The sequence below is a fragment of the Oxyura jamaicensis genome, chromosome 6 (assembly GCF_011077185.1).
Source record: "Oxyura jamaicensis isolate SHBP4307 breed ruddy duck chromosome 6, BPBGC_Ojam_1.0, whole genome shotgun sequence".
Lineage (NCBI taxonomy): Eukaryota > Metazoa > Chordata > Aves > Anseriformes > Anatidae > Oxyura > Oxyura jamaicensis.
Window position 1 is genome coordinate 11,744,850 of NC_048898.1, and position 18,606 is coordinate 11,763,455.

An 18,606-nucleotide genomic window follows, 5' to 3' on the forward strand; every position below is an offset into this window, starting at 1 on the left:
GTTGATATTTGTACCCGTCCTCAGTTTCCTCCCCTAGGGGAATTGCCAGCTGCCTGATGCCCATTTTGCCACTCTCCTGCGTTGCCCTTCTTCCTCTTTTAGAAAGCCATGATGAAATGATTAAATTAAATGGAAAGAATTTAAGTCTTTGCTTCCTTGCAGTTTACTTCAGTTTCTGTCTGGGTTCCAGAGAAGTTATAGTGGAGTGAAGGAACTGATTAAGTTTTACAAAGCTATTCAAGTCTTTCAGCAATTCCAACAGAACTTGGACAGATGGCATTTCATAAGTGTCACAACATAGATCAGTTTCTTCTAGGAATGAAAACTAGAAGTAGAACCTACTTCTGCTAGAAGTGGAACCTAAAATTACAGAGAGATTCACTTCAGAAAAGTTAGGAGCACTAGGTTTTGTCTGTCCCTTGTTGCCTACCCAGGCTAGCATGGTTGTTTTGAGACTCGGGGTTTTAAGTTATCAAATTCTAATGTAATCACAAGCCTAGCCCATTACTTTCTGGGTTTTGGTGTGAGCAAATGCTAAGAAGTCCAATAGCTTGAGAAGGAGGGCCTTTAAGGAGCCTCCTGCAGTCCTTTTTCTTAGTTCTTCCATACCCACTGATGACTGCTGCTGCTTGGAGAACTGTTGCGTGGTATTCCAAAACCTGCATCTTGAGAAATACGTTTTGTGTCTCTCAAGATTCAGTTTGAAGATAAGCAAATACCCTCACAGTCCAGAGAAATTCTGTGAGGTGTATGGCTCTGGTTTTCACACCCAAAACAGAAATATGTTCCTGCTACATAAAAAGACCACCCCCAGCTACTCCAAGGACACGGCAGGATTTGGTGTCTCTTTTGAATGAACACAAGTGCAGTGCCCAAGAAGGATTTCAGGAATCTGGCTATCTATATTTACATCTCATCCAGCTAACTGCTAGCCAAGCAAACATCTTAGTAGCCTATGGGAGCAAGACGATCCCTCTCTTGCCAAACCAGGAGTCCCAGATTTCTGAGCCCCTTTGAGATTGTAGCAGGGAGAAAGGAAGTGTTTGGGAGGAGGAGCCTTTATCTATTTGCACTAAGCTAGCCTGCCAGGCACCTATACGTGTGTATTCATCAGGGCTGTGGATACCTGGGGCTGAATGGAAAGCAATGGACCTATTGTACACATGTTGCATCCTGAAAAGAGGGATACATAAGGGCTTGTGAGAGAACAGGGTTTGAGCATCAGGGGCCTGTCCTTGAAATATGGAGGCATTCTTACAACCATCTTCCTCCAAAACACATTGCAACTGAAATTAATAAAATTATACCTTCATTACCCCAACAAACAACCTGGGGAAAAAAAATCCTTAAGTCTAATTTGAAACCAGATCGCTCAATTGTTATAATTTATCTGAAGCAGAATGTGAAGTTTTATACCCGCTTGCTCAGATCACACTTGAAGCTATGCTCTATCACAACTGGTTCAGAGCGTGGGTATAGATATAGATAAAACTATCCAAAAGCTAGAGTCGCAAGATGAAATTCCAGCCTGTCGTTTAAATAAATGGAAGCAATTTATTTTCTTCACTATATTCAATTTAGGAAAAGTTTTTGTCTTCCCATGAGTGCAGAAACTGAGGCCCTAAGCACATTGTGAGGGGCCCGCTCTGGGAAGATGATGTATTGTTTCTACCTCTGACAGTGACCTTAGCTTTGCCTCTTTTAAACTTTGGCAGCCATCGCAGAGGTTTCTGTGCCAAGAAGGCATTACTGAATGTAAATGATATAAACAAAAGTGTCTCAGACTTAAAGTTCTATTTAACCCAAAATGAACATTTCTTAGCAGAACCTTTCATCATGTAAGAGCTGCACAGGAGGTAAATGCTTTCTTAAGTGTGCCTTAAACAGGCACATATCTATTTCCGGGTGTTATTTTTCTTATGTTTGGAGTGTCAAAAGACCCACCAAATGAAAGGAAACCTGACTCTTGTTTTTCAAACTGTAGGTCAGATTGAGACAAGATTTCCTGCAGGAAACAGAGATGTTAACAGAATGTGGCTGTGGGTATTAAAGTGCAGGGGTCAAAATACGTCCATCCGTTTCTCCCCTCGCTTTATAACCACCTTCATAGCCTCAGTGTAGCCTGAGAACCCCATCCTGACACCCACAAAACATGCCCGTTTTTCAGCAGCATTACGAGGCACCAGGATTGCGGGATCTGGTGGGGCCTTCCTGCCCCCACCACCGCTTGTTCTGAGAAGGTCAGGGAGGTTACTGGGCTGCGACCTGGGGGAGATCCAGCTGCAGGCAGCCCAGGGACAGGCTGAGAAATGAAGGCTCCTGTGGGGATGTGTTAAAGTAATTTGCAGTGTGAATGGTCTCCCTTGTCCCTAATATAGTGCTCATGTGTTGGAGCTTCTCTAACATAAGCGGGCAGTTGTTTAGCCTTCAGCTGATGAAAAGGATCCCTGCAGAGCTTGGTACGAGATAGAGAGTTCCTCCAAGACTGCACACCTCTGACCAGAAATCTGTCCTTTCCTTTTCCACCTTTCTGTTAGTGGACATTAAAGACAGTTTGTGAAGTCGCTGTATAGTGTCTAAGACAAGTGTCCCCACTGACATCCACACCAAACCTTCCCCTGTTGCTGCTACAGGAAGGATCACACTTCTGGCAGAGAGCTCTGAGCCCTGCCTGAAGTTCAGCAGTGATCAAACTTCTTAACTGCCAGCTTTTTTACCTCTGCACCACTGAGCAGACAGGGAGCAGCACTTTTAAAGATCTGTAGATGTATGAAAGTCCTGAATGGCAAACACTGAAAACTTCGGATCAAGACTCTAAAGATCAGCAGATTTAAAGTGAGGCGAGATGGTTCCATGTGTTGCTCTTCAACTCTTCCATGAAGTGAAGGTACGCAAATGGTACAGAGAAGCATATCGCAGCCACTTGCTGTTATGCAATTTAAGAGGTGAGAAGCAATTACTGTCTGAAAAGCCACAGTCAGCCAAGCCGGCAGATCTAGAAGAGCTAGATTAGATAGATCTAGCTACTACATTAAGGATTCATTGCCCTACCATTGAGTTGCTTCACAACTACTGACAAGTCATGCCACATTCAGAGTTGTCTCCTCAAAACACCATTTCTCTAGAAGGAAAATCCTAGTGCCTCTCTCCGAGAATATTTAGAAGCAGGCATTAGCAGATTAATATAAGCATATGCTTATCTAAATCCCCCTACAGAAGAAGGATGAACTTAGGTACACTTGACTCATCTACATTTACCTACATTAAGGGAGGAACTTGAGTAATTGACATTTTCTTAAAGTCAGCCTAAGGACCAAGTTTTTTGACAGCGGACAAGCTTTGGCTTCAGAAGGAAACAAGCCTGGGTCTTTTTTCCTTCCTCCAGGCATTTTCTTCAGGAAGTGATAAGCTTTGCTTCCACTTGTCCAGTGATAAAATTTTACTCAGTAACGTGTAACTATTCTCTGTAAAGGTATCTATAGTTTGGCAGAAGAGCTAAAGCAGACATAAGCCATAGAGAAGCAGTTTTTGAGGTTTTCCAGTTCAGCCTTGGTGATTAAACACTTGATCTGGCTGAAGTTAATATAACTAAATTTATAACAGTATTTTTTACTTAACCTTCTATTTTCAGAAGGCTTTTGGGTTGACCATAAACCTTGATCCTGCATTGAATATTCTCTTTGGGAACAAACTCACAGAACTGTTCTGACCATTTATAAGGAACTGGAGCACAAAAAAGCCACAGATTGGAAGTGCTTTGCTCCAGACACACTCATCTTCAGGTACCACTGTTCTGCTTTCACACACAGTGCATGGCCCCACTGATAAGTCCCACGTCAGGAACAAACCTTGGGTGACTACCAAGGAAGACAGATGCAGGCCCTCAGGTTAAGTTTTGTATATGAGCATGTACAAGCCACTGAATTTCTGTTTTGATAGCTTCAGTTTTCTCCCTCCTTTCACATAAAAATAGTAACTGAGTGAGGGCAATGACTTGTCTGTCCTACTGTTTTATTCATGACACAGTGCAGGGATGTACTCAGTTCTTATCTTCATGAAAATCCAAGCTGATAAACAACTTCAGCACCTTTTGACATTTCAGTGCAGGGCTAATAATTAGCATAGCTAGTCTGGTTACCATCACAGACACTTCACAGACTGGAGAATGTTTATAATTTACAGTATATGAAAACCTTACTTCTTCATGCCGATGGCAGGGCAACCCAACTCCTTTTTCCAGCAAACTTCAAACAGCCATGGCGCCTGCTGACTTAAACCAAACTCTGCAAGTTAGGGCTGCTTTATTTTTGTTTGCTTTAGCATGTTGGCTAAATACCAAAGCAAAAAGAAGTCATCAAAAATTCTTTGCTCATTGCTTTCCAGTTACAGACTATTTCATGTCATGGAAGAACTAATGACAGTGTAAGAATACCGAAGTACTATAGGAGCTCACCTCAGTATAAGCAATGAATAAAAACGTGGAGAGAACCAGTGCAAATCGTACCAACATATAGCTTGAACAGGTTCTTCCACAAGTCCTTAGAGATGCTGTTAAACAGCTATAAATAGGAAAGAATATTGTATTAGACAAGTTGCTTTTTTTTTTTTTTTTTTTTTTGCCTTTTTTTATTATTGGACAGCTGCTTTTTTTTTTTTCTTTCTAAAAAAAAAGTGTTAAATCACTGGATTTCTGGACAAATAGTCACAGTAATGATACCACAGCCAAAGGAAGTTATCCTGCTAGGGTGGAGCAGTCACCTCTGCAAACCTGAGTGATAAATCCTTTAACTAGAAGAAACCGAGAAGGACATCTGTGAGAATAGATACTATACGCAGAATCCAACCGTTTAGGATAATTATATGGCTCCGTTTATCCAGGTTTAGCTATTGTATTTGGGCTTAAACACCCCTTCAAGAAGGACAAGAAGTTGCATTTTCTTCATGCTTATTTACAGAGTTTAAATACTTCTCTCCGTCCTCTTTTTTTAACTAGTGAGGCATGGGGTACCAGCATATGGTTTTGTTTGTTTGTTTGTCTGGTTGTTTTCTTTGTTTGGTTTTTGTTTTTCAGGGGGACAGGGATAAAAAAAATCTTTGAAGTGTAATTTACAAATAAAAATAAATCCAAACAACCCAAGGGCCCTAAACAAATGTACTGGCCAGGCACAGGCTGTCAACCAGTTAAACCAACACAGGTCATTCCAGCTTCGGGTAATGAGTGGATCTGCAGCCCTTAACACCACCTTCAGAGATCAGCAGCCAGAAACTTAACTCCAGGCAGAAACTGAGTTTCCCAGGCATGCCGCTACATACTCCATCCCATACCTAAATAAATCCTAATAAATAAATAAATCACCCCCGATAAGTCGTAATAACCAGGTGCCATTCCCACATAAGCAGATTGTTATCTGTTATTAATATCAGCTATAAACTAGGGCTCTGGAAGAACAGGTAATCCCATCACCTTTGGGCAGCATTAAACATTGTCATAATTGAAATGCTATTACGGTATCTGTGCTTCCTAATTGTAGTTAAAAAAATACCTTTTCAGGTAAAGCAATAGCCATAGCAGGAGATATTTAGAAAAGAAGACTTATCACCTATTTGTTAAAGCGTGCCACGCATCATCACACTGCATACAGCACCACTTCCTTTATTTTTAACATAATACCATCACTGAAAAAGAAGCTGAAGACAGAAATTCAGTTCCAGCGTTTCCTTATCCACCTCTTGGCACGTTGATCCCCAGAGCTGTCTCCGAAAGGTGGGGACCAGCCAAGGGAATCGAGTGCGTTTGCCAGATCCTTCACGTAACCAGGCATTTCTTGGAGGTGAGCTGGATACTGGAACCCTTCGGTCACTCACATATGTTGCCCAACTGGGAGCAGGGTAAGGCAGCTATAGAAGACAACAGCTGCTTCTGTCACAAAGGGCTGGACTAGAACCTTACTGATTGCATACCTTTTAACTGGAAACACTTTGCAAACAAATAACAAAGGAAGCCTTACTTCCCAGCACCACCGACAGATGCAGCTTGAAGACCTACAGAGCAGAGAGGTTACCTTTTAAAAACAGACCACCAGATTTTCAGTTTGGGTCCCATTCAACTAAGTCAACAAGCTTCACAATAAGAAGAAAAACAAATCCACCAACACCAAAAAACAACAACCAAACTTACATTATCAGCCAGAACTTCCCACCAAGCACGTTTCTAAGTTTTACCAGTAGCTCCCCCACCCTCCCAGTGCAGCAAGATAAGGAAATCCTGAATTCATTGCAGCTGGGCTGATGAGCCTCCTAATTAAGACATGCAGTGTGGTCTTTGGGCTCCCTGAGAGCACTAACCCCTTCACTGCCAAGCTCAAACCCTGCCCTAGCTCAAAGTGAGGCTCCCAGTGGGAAATATTATTTGTAGTTTAAAAGTATTATCTTCATTTTAAAGAAACAGGCTGAGTTTGCTAGGGCCACCCTGTGGGCACAAAGCAGTCATTGCTTTCGGTGGAACCCCTCAGAGGAGCGGTCTCCCTGGCACCTCACAGATCTGTACCAGTATGCTCGAAGTCAGAACAAGTCAGAATGCATTTCCCTCTTCCTTCCCGTTTCCCTGCCTACAGTCATCTTTATAAAACCACCAGCCTTCTTCCCGTCACCCTGATAATCCCTTGGACATTTTAAGTGTGAAACTAATTCAAAGTTTTTGTTCAAAACCCTCCTTAAAAATCCCCTTTGCAGCAGTGCAAACACTCAGCAAGGGCTCAATTACTGATTTGCTAATTGTCCAAGACAAAAAATACTGGTTTATGTATCTCAGCAATATTAATTCATCCCTTGTCTTCTACAAAGACAGGATGGGCTAAATCACCATTTGCTTTCATCGTATTCCTTACATGTTGCTATTTCATTCCAGAGCCAGGATGAATTTTCCCACCACCACCCTTATTATATAACTGGGCTTTTTGGAACGGCTTTTTTCCTCATTTTGTTATGAAGAACTGGAGATTTCCACAGCTAGGGGCAGGATGTAGCGCTGTTTGCATTGCTGCTCTTCACGGTATCTTTCAAGTGCCAGATTGATATGTTTTTCATATTGACTCAGAGTTAAACTGATGTAAGGCAGTTTTCCAGGTCAGGCTGGCAGGAACTGTTGAAGCAATTTGCCTGACTCTGTACCAGGAAGGACAGGCTGCATCTTGGGATTGTCTAGGAATTTTCCTTAATGAAATAATTGTTCTTTGAAGCCCCAGGGATGTTGAAAATGTCCATCATCTCTTCTGCCATCATCTGCTGTTTTTTTTTTTTTTTTTTTTTTTTTTTCTCCTTGTTTTAACACCGGGCCTTAAGATGATTATAGAGATGTGTTTCATGGCAGTGTTTTGGTGTGTCCAGCTTTGGCACATATTGCACAAATGCCCTGCCAGCTGAACCAGGTGGCTGCTTTCAGAGCCATGTGTCACACTTCGGCCACAGAGCTGTGGGTGGCTGCTAAGACTGAGGTTTCATGTCAATACAGCCAGTAGTCTGTGATGGAGTCCTGGCCTTTCACAAAGCTTCTGGCTGCCATGGTTTAAACAAACAAAGGTTTGTAAAGAAGGTTTACTGATGGGGTGGCCAAAACTGTGACCTTTACAACCTGTTGGTTCTCCCATTGACCTGAAAAATGCCAAGAAGTATCTGTTTGGGAGAGAATTACCTAACACAGCCATGCTCCATTATAATGGTTGTAGTAGCTCAGTGTAAAGGATATGTAGAAAGGAAAACGGTCACCTCTGTGAGCCATATGTCCCATTCAAAGCCCAATGAAAGCAGCAGGTAGGCATGTTTGGTCTTCTCACTGGTCTGGCCCTGGGGGCAGGACTAGCCGCCTCCTGGTGGGTAGGAGTTACACATTCTGCATCCCCAGGGGTTGTTTCACGTTTCAGTGCAAGGTAAAGAATTCGGGATTTCACACATTCTGTGTGGATATCCACACTTCTGTAAAAATCAGATTATAGGGAATTTGCAAAGTTACTGATGTGTTTAATGCATGTGAAGTACTTTAAGAATCTCTTGGTAAGAGGGACTCTTAAGAAAAAACATTTTGTATTTTCCAAGTGTATGTAAGGGAAAGTGGCTCCTAGGGAGACAAGAACTTCTTGAAGACCCTTAATTAATAGTATTTTGGCATTCGTAGCACTTCCCTTTCCTTTTAGCAATTTGATGCCAAGAATTTCTCATTCCAATAGTGTCCAATAAATCCTAGAAAATAAATTCCAGGGACTGTTGGAGGTATCTTTGCTTACTTGATGACTAAAGCAGCTTAAACCTTTTCTTCAGTTTGTGCAATAGCTTTTCTTTTTGAAATGTACAGGTTTAACCCTGAAACAAAGTGGCTGACTCTCCTCTCAGCAGCCAGAACATCTTGAACCAGTACAGAACTATACCAGCACTGTGCTGGAGTTAAATGTTGGGTATTTCAGTGCCAGATGATGTAGGAAGTCCCCCATGAGGTTGGACTCATTCTGCTTATGGTTTTGTAAATAGAAAACGTGCTATTCTGTTCCCTGGCAGAGAGAATTGGAATCACTTTCTCTGGGGCAGCAAGCAGGTCAATGTGAAGGTGAAGGCAGGGTTTGGGGCTCTGGACTCCCACTCTGTGTCCCTTTGGATTGATCCTGCTGCTGTGCACCAGCTTTGGAGTATGGAGGTTAGTGGAGCTCAGTAAGCTGTGTTTGACCCCAGGAAGAGTGGGCAGAGTGGTGCCTAGGGCTTCCATAGGATTCTTTCAATATGTGACTCATACCCAGAAACCACATTCACTGTACAGATACCCTGAATATTTGAGATCTCTGAGATAAATGTAATCCCCTTTAAAATCTATTTCACAAGCTATCTCAACCAATTTCTATGCACCTTCAAAATACCTGAATAACATATATGAAGACTCCATTTAAATATTTGGATTCAATAGCACTGAAAAACAAGGTCTCCATAGAGGCATAGATTGGATGTCTTCTTACCTTGCTTTCCCCTAAGTCAGCAGTAATTCTTTGATGCCAGTAGAATTACACAGTTATAGCACTATTGTGAGGCATATCAGACCTAACAGAGAAACACCCTATCAAATGTGTCCTATCATTTCAGGATGAAAAGGAATGGGTTCTGTTCCTACCATTCATTACCATGTTCAAAAATACAAAATAAAAAAGAAAGCTACCATTTATCCCTTGAATTCCTATTACACAGTTTCTTTTAAGTCTTAGGACATTAAAAAGAATGAATACTTGTTATCTCCATTAGGAAGATTATGTATAAAGGTGATGATTATGTTTTTTTTTAGTTTTAAAACTACAGAATAACAAGTTAAGAGCTCGTGCTTTTGATTTGCAGATTGAGTGAAGATCCTACAGAGGTGAAGTACAAAAAACTAGGTATTTACCATTTAGCAGAAAACATTTAAATCACAGAAGGTTGAATCTGAACATTTCTTGTTATTGCTTGAATACAGGACTCTATGTTGACTGTCATGTTAACTGGATTGGAAATTAAAAATCACTTTTTTTTTTTTTTTTTTTTTTTTGTGTTCTTTTCCTTTCCCTGACTTCAGTATTGTTCTTCTAAATAGTTCTGGACACAAAAATGTTTCCTTTTGTGGGTTGTTCTTTTTGCCTGTGTGTTCTAACCACACCACAACTGCGGTACGATCAAACACAAGAAAGCAATCACTGCTTGGTGGAAAGGTTGGGCTAAATCAACCATGGCAAGCTCCATACGTTCCCCGGCAGTGGGGTGACCAGCTCTGCCTTCAAGAAACCTCTTCATTAATGACCTCTGTATTGCTCCCCTCAAATAGGCAGCCATGTTCTTAATGAAAAACTTCTCACATGTTTTCTGCTATTTTCATCCTTCCCTTACCCAGACCAGTCTGAGAACAATCTTGTTTCATGTGCTACACTTCATGTACGATTTTTCTTTTCTTTTGCAGGCTCTGAGCAGCAGTCTGTATAAGAGTGCATCTCCTTATGGCTCCCTTAACAACATAGTGGATGGGTTAAGCTCCCTCACTGAGCATTTTTCTGACCTATCCCTTTCTTCAGAAGCCAGAAAACCCAGCAAGAGGCCACCTCCTAACTACCTGTGCCACCTCTGCTTTAACAAGGGACACTACATCAAAGACTGCCCACAGGTAAGCATTGTATGATATTCTGGAAAAACCCTCATGAAAATTTTCAGTGTTTGTTCATTTAGTAACACAGAATTTGACTGGAATATTTCTTTAGAGTAGCACTGAAAAAATATCTTGACAAAATGCCAAGCTAGCCATGTGTTCATTTAATCCATTCTTTATCACAATGCCGATGGAAAAAAATGCTATTTCATTCACCAGATAAGCATTATAAAAGATACTCTTCAAGGCACATAAGTAGATTTTGGAAACTTAAAAAGTGGCTAATATGTAGCTTTCTGTCACTTAGATTGTGTAAACTACATTTTCAAGCAGCACACTCTATAGACATTTTAGCAATGGCACTTAATAAAAAATATAACGAGTTACATATGCTAAAGGAAAAGAAATTGTTACGCTGGATGGGAACTTTGAATTAGTGTTGCAGTAACACAAGCTCCAAGTTTATCTAGTGCAAAATGTCTCCTCTGATAGAAGTGGTTTGCTATACTTGGCAAGATGTGATGGTCTTGGACTCCAAGAACTTTTTTTGTAGTGGCAAAGCTGGCAATATTTATTTCCACAGAGAAGCGGCATAAACCTGCATGCACTAAAAGCACTTACCGATCTGCAGTTTTTTTCCTGAGGATCCAAGCCACAATGTGCAAGGTTTCTCCATCCTCTCAAGTTTCAGCTGGATGCAGTTGTGCTTCTGGCTTAAACTTCCACAATTCCAATAATTTTCTATGTAGAGTCCCAAGGAAACTCAAGCTCTGCCAATATTCTAGAAATATAGATGTGGACGTTACTGTTATCTGCTTTACTGTGGTTTTAACCTCCTACCCTCTTAATGTGTGACTTTCAGCAAAATTAATCTGTGTAGAATTAACCACAGTTTGTGGCAGTCGGGGATGTCAGACATATAAGCCAAAACACAGTCAGAAAAGCATTTGCCAGCTGAGCAAGGTCAGTGTGAAATCAAGTCTAATGTCAGATGAGCTTTAATTGAGTGTATTCCAACTGCTGCTATACATGGGCTAAGCTGTTTTCTTCATGGAATTTAGCTGTATATCTTTCATTACTTCTAATGAAAGCTGTGGAATTAAACTACATCTGCAGACCTGGGCGCGGCACTTGAAAATATTTTTACTTCATATTTTTTTAATATACATTGAGTAAGGCAGTTCTCTTGGGGAAAACATGACATTTTGCTTGAGAAAGACAACGATCAAAAACACTCCGGTTTGTATACTTCTGTGTTTAATGCACTTAGTTTAACATGCTACAGCAAAATATGGAGACAGGACCACATAACAGCACATGTTACTTAGCAAGGGGATTAGAACTACAGCTCCTGGGTGTGCTTGGCAATGACAGTGCTGAGCTGTGGGACATGACTGTGCCCTGCGGTGTAGGAAGTCAAATGGATGCAACGGGTCCCGTGATGACCAATACATGCAAGCTGCAGCTCACATTGATAGTCTCAAGTGGACGTGTCAGTGTTGGAGGATAAATGCATTATTTCTTTTGCAGGTAGGAAGATTAATTTATTAAAATTGCACATCCTATTTTTTTTCCCCTCCTAAAGAGCATAGCCCATGGCTGGCCAATAATCAAGTTAAGGACTGGAGGACTGCAGGACATCATAGCTACAGTTACAGGCAGCCATATCGTCCAGCGCATTTCGTAAACTGATCCAGTTTTAGCTGGAAAGTATGTCAGTATTTTGCCCTCACTGCTGCTCTAGTGGGAAGCTGCTCCAAAACCTCACTCTAATAATTAGAAATCTTTCAATTTCCAGGATAAATGTAATTAGTGGTCACTGTATAGTCATCTGTTCTCTTGCCAACAGTGACCTTCCCCGAAATAGCTCATCTCCCTGCCTGGTGTTTATCTCAGGATGTATTAATAGGCTGCAACCATATCCTCTCTCAGCATGCGTCCTGTAGGGCTAGTTGATCCATGCCTTCTCGGTCCCCTCACAAAGTTAGTCATCCTCTCTGTTCCCCAGTGCTCATGGCTGTCCTTGTGCGCTTTCCATTGTCTTGAATGTGTGCGACTACAAACGCATGAAGCACCCCAGATCAGACCTCATCAGTGCCCTGTGTTGTTTAGGCACCTACCTGTTTCTACAAATCAAATTTCAAGTCCTACTTAAGGAGCAGGTGATATCAAAATAGTTCTTTGCTGGGGATTTCTAACACAAGCAAGTGCTAGTCAGCAGTGAATTGTGTTCTTGAACAACAGCAGACAAATTCTCATAGGAACTTAAGCACTTGCCTTATTTTCTCTAAATTTGAGAACAGATCAACCGGGGCTGACCTGGTGCGTGTGAGTTACATTCAAACCTCTGAAAACGTTGCACACAAGAATGGAGTACCAGCAGCAGGGTCAGACCTTAACTAGAAAGACCCTGTTTGCTACCACTCCTTTTGATAATAACTGATTTATTTGAACATTATATACGCTACTTCATCACTTAGATTTCAATGCTAAGTTTCACTAATGCTGTCAAAAATGAAAGTTGTTTTGCAAATTCTACAAAAAAGGGCAAAGTAGTTTTGCATATTTTAAGTACTTGGGTTTGGAATGAGACAAGAGATAAACTAATCTGATTTGGACAAAATGCATATCAATAAATCATTTTTTATTTTTTAATGCAATTGCCTAATAAGAAACAGCTTTTGAAAGGGGTGTTTTACGGATTTTTTCCTGCTAACAAAGAAATTGTGTAACAACTTTGAGACTTTATATTCTCCCTTAAATCTGCTTGTTATGAACATTGTAAAGATGTGTAATTTCTCAGTTACTGTAAGAGTGGATAGTGTACGGTACTGATGGAAATACTATCGTAAGTGATGATCATCTTCTAGGAGATTATAATTGAAAAAAGGTCATCTTTAGTATTTTAGTACCTCAGGTATCTGCAGTTTGTATGATATCCTGTTCAAAATAATCTGTTCGGAAACTGAAATGGGATTTAACAAACTTCTGTGGTTTTTGTTTTGTTTTGTTTTCTTGTAGAAAAATGTGGATGCAGAAATTCACAGAAGGAATTTAAAAAACTCACATTGTTTCTTTCCACCTATTATCAACGTAGTCTACATATTTAAATTCTATAAAGCATGAACAGTGGGTTCTTTTGTTCTGTGCATGGCCTCTACAAAATGAATCTTGCTCCTTTACAATGTAATGTTTTGGAAATTACAATTTTTCTGTGATGTTGCCACTCTACACTCAGTCCTAGAACACATATTAGATAGTGCTGTCATACAGATCTAACCCACACAAAGTACAGAGTAAGGGGGTAGATGTAGTATATACGGACATGTGTGAATAAAAGTCCTGGTTCAGGTTCTAAGAAGTCAGTGAATGATTGAACTTTCAGCATTATTCAAAATTGTCTTTTGTAAGGAAAGATGTGGACGTAGATCCTAGACCTCATCTACTGCCTATGTTATTCCTCTTGTTAGTTTGGGAGGTAATGGTTTGTCCTGGAAGTGTCCAAGCCCAGAGCTCCAGCACAGCATTGCTGTACTCAGAGTTTCCAAACTGCTTTACTGCGTGCTTCTGCCAAGCACAAGTTCCATCTGCTGGTCTCTGTCCTAACCGTGTTCAAGCTCTGTCAAATCATTTTGTGAAAATATACACAGACCTAGTCACTCAAAAATACATGACTCCAGCCACCTTGTACCAAGTGCTGGCCGAGGAGGCAGTTCTGATCCCCCTGCTAGTGACAAGCTATCTGAAAACTGTTTAGTCCAGTCCCTGGGAGATACAGAACTGTTGCAGAGTGTATTTCCAAATTGTGTGCTATACTCACAGAGGATAGATAATGCATGTGCATGCTCATAGAAATACAGACATACTACCACAGGTATATATGTAATGGGACGCAACATTAGTCTCATTTTGGACTGCGTTTTTAGCTCTGTGAATGAAATGTATGGCGTGATCCATATTAATGAGGCCAACAATAGGAGTCTTTCCTTTGGCAACTGTGATCTTTGAAGCAGATCCTGCCAAACTCAAGTACCTTGAGAATACGTATTCAAGTCAACGGGAGTAGTAGGTAATTACTGTGGCTGCCTGAGTTTGCATAGATTTGCTTTTGTGGTTTCATGCAGGATGTGGAAGAAATCAGCGTCAAGCTGAGCTTAGTCCTTTTTTCCCCATCCACAGCTCGGTCTGCCAGATCATGCTGCCCTGAAGCTGTCCCTCCCTGTAGTCAGATATAGCGGGTCTTTGGCAGCAGAGCTAGCTCAGCAGGCAGCTATTTGGCTGCACGATTGCAGCAACTCTCATGCCTGAAGCAGTCATCTCATTTGTCTTGCGCCTTATGGTTGTGAAAGGCTCTCAAGTGTCCTCAAAATTCAAGGAGTCCACAGCTGTGCTTTCTCCAGGTACCAAAGGCAATGATGGCAATGATGAATAAACTGCCATCGTTACAAAAACAAACATTTTACCCGTCTGGTTTTTGGCTTAGAGGTCTTAATAAAAATATATATTTGTAGTGGAAAATGGTATTTCAGAAGGCTCTGAAGTTAAGGAAGATCATAGACTGAAAATGTCCTTAAAATTCACTCTGAAAACAGTAATTTATAGTTCTCATTTCTACATTTTACAGTAGTCTTTTGATTATCTAGTGATGGCCTCCAAATAAACAAGTCTTTCCTCCAGTGAACTGAGAGAAATATCGGTATTATTCAGTTATAGAATGAGCCCTGCAGTCTCGTAGGAATCTGAAACCCCATATGGCTCAGGTTTACAGGTTTCACTATAGTTTTTGATCAGAATATACTCACTGGCAATTGATACTGTGCTGTATAGATCTTGCTTGTTTATGCTTCAATTCTGTGGGCAGGGAGAATTAATACAAGCCTGACAGTGAATCCCTGATATGGATAAAATGACATTCGAATCACTAAAACCAGTACCCTACTCACAGAGGTTAGGATGATATTATGGGATATATAATAAAACAACAGGTAAAATAATATCTGGTACAGTAGCGCTGCTTTTAATAAAACCAAAAACCTTGTTGGCAATCTGTGCTGTAATTGTTTCCAAACTGCACGTGGCACTCAGAAGACAAATCCATTCATATCCAGACCCTCAATTCTCTGTTTTAAAAATAAACACTGACACATTAACCTCTTCTATATAGGGCATATTTCTTCACCTGAATCTCTAAGAAATTGCAATGCTTAGGTATTCATTTTGCAAACACCTATGCAGATACTAAACTTGCACATCATGACATACTGGAACAATTTGAGGCTCTCCTTCTTGTTTAGACACAACATACTACTTTCATTTATTCATATTTTTCCACTCAGAACCTGGATAAAATTGTTTTAGATGATTTGGACTTGGCTAAGGTTTTTTTTGTTTTGTTTTGCTTTTTGTTTTTACTATATGCAGTCATTTTGAAAACTCTAGGTTTTCAAATAGAATACAAAATTTATTGCAGGTCATTTTTTTTTTCTTTTTCTTTCCTTTTCTTTTTTTCCCTATGTTTGAACTTAGCCCTGCCAAGTTTCTCAGAGTTTGTGAGATTAGCTGAATACATTTTTCTCAGATCTTTTCTGCTTTTGCTGTGAAGACTTGCAGAAATCTTGTAACAAAAGTCTGGTGAGCTCTAATTTTGTAACGTCCCTTTTGCCTCTGGAAATACAAGCTGCTTAAAAAGTCTGAAACATCAAAAGATACTCATCGCTCTCTATTTTTGAAATTTTGCAAAACCAGCTCATGTCATGCCTTAAAACCATTTATCAGAGGGGTGAGCAACTCGGCCAGCTGTATGTTGAGAAGGGATCCCACCAGCCCCGCTTTGAGAGCATGCTCCCAAAGAACTCCTGAAACCGTGGCTGCAACCTGTGGCATTTACGTCGTTGTTTGATAAACTGGGTGTTTCAAAAGAAGATAACAAACCCTTACATACCAGAATAAGAGCAATTAGATAGTGAAAAAGAAAACAGAAATATCAAGTGAACTGTGTCTGTTCCCCTTTCCTGTTTAGCACACTGCTTGATAATTGCATTCCCCAAAGTCTGGAAGAGCAGCCAAAACCAAACTCTTCCTTATGTACCAGCACTGAGCCATTATTACTGTGGTTCAGTCTTTATTACTGGTACAAGTTCAAGCTTTTCTGCTGTGGGAAATGCAATGTAAACAGATGTGCTAAAGGCAAATACTGTTAGAGAGCATGCGTGCTTGGGCTTTGCAGCGACCTTGGGGTGGCCTCTTGGGTCCCGTGCAATTGCTGTCAACGGGGTGGCTGTGGGATTGGCACTGGAAGACCTGCCTCACAACTGGACTGCGTTTCACTGTGTTCCAACTTCTTTTTATTTGCTTTTATATCTCACTTGCATATTCACTACCTAGATAAGCTCAGAGCATCGGGGGATGACCACTGACAGCAAGGTGGACGTCAGGAGATGAATGCTGTTTAAATGTAGACCCTCACAGATACCTGGCATTTTAACTGAAGAGGGTTTCAGCACTGATAAAGCCTCTTCGGGCTCCAGGTTCAGCACTGTATAACTGAATAGCCGTATTCAGGGAAGAGTAGAGAGGAGGGAGATTAATCTGGGGTCTCTGAAACATGACTTCTGATTAAAGGCTGCAGAACCAATGTCATCTTCCCTTCCCAAAATACATAATAAACTGCAAATATGCTTAAAACCTTACATAAAGGGCACAGTTTGTTTTCCAGACCCACAGCTAATGAGTTGTGAGCACTGGGCTTGAATTTGACTGTTTCTAATTGGGAGGCACTGGAAGGCACTGAAACAGAGTGCTTGGGGAGGCTCTTGAGGATTGGAAAAGTTTTGGAATACTGTGGATAAACAGACATCAGGATTTTCACAGGTGATTCTGTCCCGAGACAAGTGAAAGAACCTCCCAGAGAATCTCCCAGCCTATTTTGCTATTATTGCATGTCGGCATATTAATAATAGAGCTCATTACAGTGAACATGCATAATTTAATTAAAAACTGTGCACAACAGATCGGATCCAAATCCTGGGCAAGTCACGGGGAGACTTTTATCAACTTCTTTGAAGTAGACTGAACATAGCTGCTGTTGCACTGGTCTAAATCTGAACTCTGTTTACTAACAATTTGGTATTTGCTTAGCTTGCAGTAAAACTCATGATAAACTATAATTAAGTGCTTAGCTTGGAAACAATTACTATGAGCATTCCTCTCGAGAGGGAAAGTAACGTCTGGTTTCCAGCTCTCCGCGAGCTGATTTGGAGATAAGGTAGAGCGAAGTCTACCAGGTCAAAACCTCACTTGTTTATAAACTCCTCATTCGCACTGATAAGCAAGTAGTAATGGAACATTAGGTGAATCATGTTTTCTCACTTCATAAGAGTATTTTGGTTTAGTGTGAAATACAGGTTGTGGAATTTCCATCCATACTTGGAAGCTTTCAAGATCTGACTGGACAAAGCCCTAGAAAACCTGACCTGAACTCAGTGCTAGTCCTGCTTGGAGCAGGAGGTTGGACTTGGTGACCTCCCAAGGTCCCTTCCACACTTAATGATTCTGTGAGTCTATTTTATGATAATTAAACAACTTTTCAGGTTGTGCTACAAGAAATCATTGATTGTTCTTCTAGCTCTAACACTTACCACAATCCTTCCTCTCTGCGCTTTTACATAAAATACTTTTGCACCAAATACAATAATGCTAAAATATAAAAGCTGAAGCAAACAGGCATTTATTATAACAACAAATACATACATAAATACATACATATGTATTTATATAAGACCTCACAGAGTATACTGAGCCAGCTGGGTTATTTACAATCAGCAATCCTGGTGCTACAAAGGGCGACCTGAGGATGAAAATTGTTTTGGAAGGCATTGCATGTGTTGGAGAACAAAGCATTTGATCTCATCAGTGATGCTAGGGCTCATGGACTTGCTTTGCATTTACTCTGTAAAGAGGCTGTCCCTTTGGAGTAGCTCTCCAGTCACTGTGCCCTCCCACAAGGAGCACGTTTTGATAGAGCTGCCATTTGCTGCCTGCACAGTAAAAGTCGCATGTTTTAGCCTTAAATTAATGGCAATTTAGTTCAGATGGTATTATAACTGCAGGTTTCTTATTACAGCAGTACCACTCAGTACACACTTGTGAAAGGACAGTGTTTGTAACTGTTACAACACCAAACCCGAAGACTTTGAGGACCCATCAATCTAATCATGCTAATTTTCTTGCAAATTCAAATGAGAGCAGAAACTGTATTTATATTGAATTAGATTTTTTTCTTCCATATAAGGCAATTCCTAGTGCTTTCAGTATTATAAAAAAGTATTTGTTCCCTAAAATTAGTACCATTAAGCAGTCACTTGCATAATATTTTTTCCTGTTTATATTCTGGAAGTGTTAGCTCTGACTCCACTCTACATCCAGAAAGTCAGTGTATTTATGTAGTACGGATGTGTAATATG

The 18,606-nt window shown here is 40.6% G+C and overlaps 1 protein-coding gene and 1 long non-coding RNA gene across 2 annotated transcripts in view; one reads left to right on the forward strand and one right to left on the reverse strand.

Moving 5' to 3' along the window:
- LOC118169393 overlaps positions 1 to 6,230 on the reverse strand; it is a 52,196-nt gene extending 45,966 nt beyond the window's left edge. Inside the window, exon 1 of the long non-coding RNA XR_004752062.1 lies at positions 6,179 to 6,230. This is a non-coding gene — a long non-coding RNA (uncharacterized LOC118169393). The remainder of the gene's footprint in view (positions 1 to 6,178) is intronic.
- Positions 1 to 18,606, forward strand: part of ZCCHC24 (zinc finger CCHC-type containing 24) — a 107,019-nt gene that overhangs the window by 8,036 nt on the left and 80,377 nt on the right. The window contains exon 2 of the mRNA XM_035330690.1: positions 9,962 to 10,162. Within this exon, the coding sequence (XP_035186581.1) occupies positions 9,962 to 10,162 (201 nt within the window). The remainder of the gene's footprint in view (positions 1 to 9,961; positions 10,163 to 18,606) is intronic.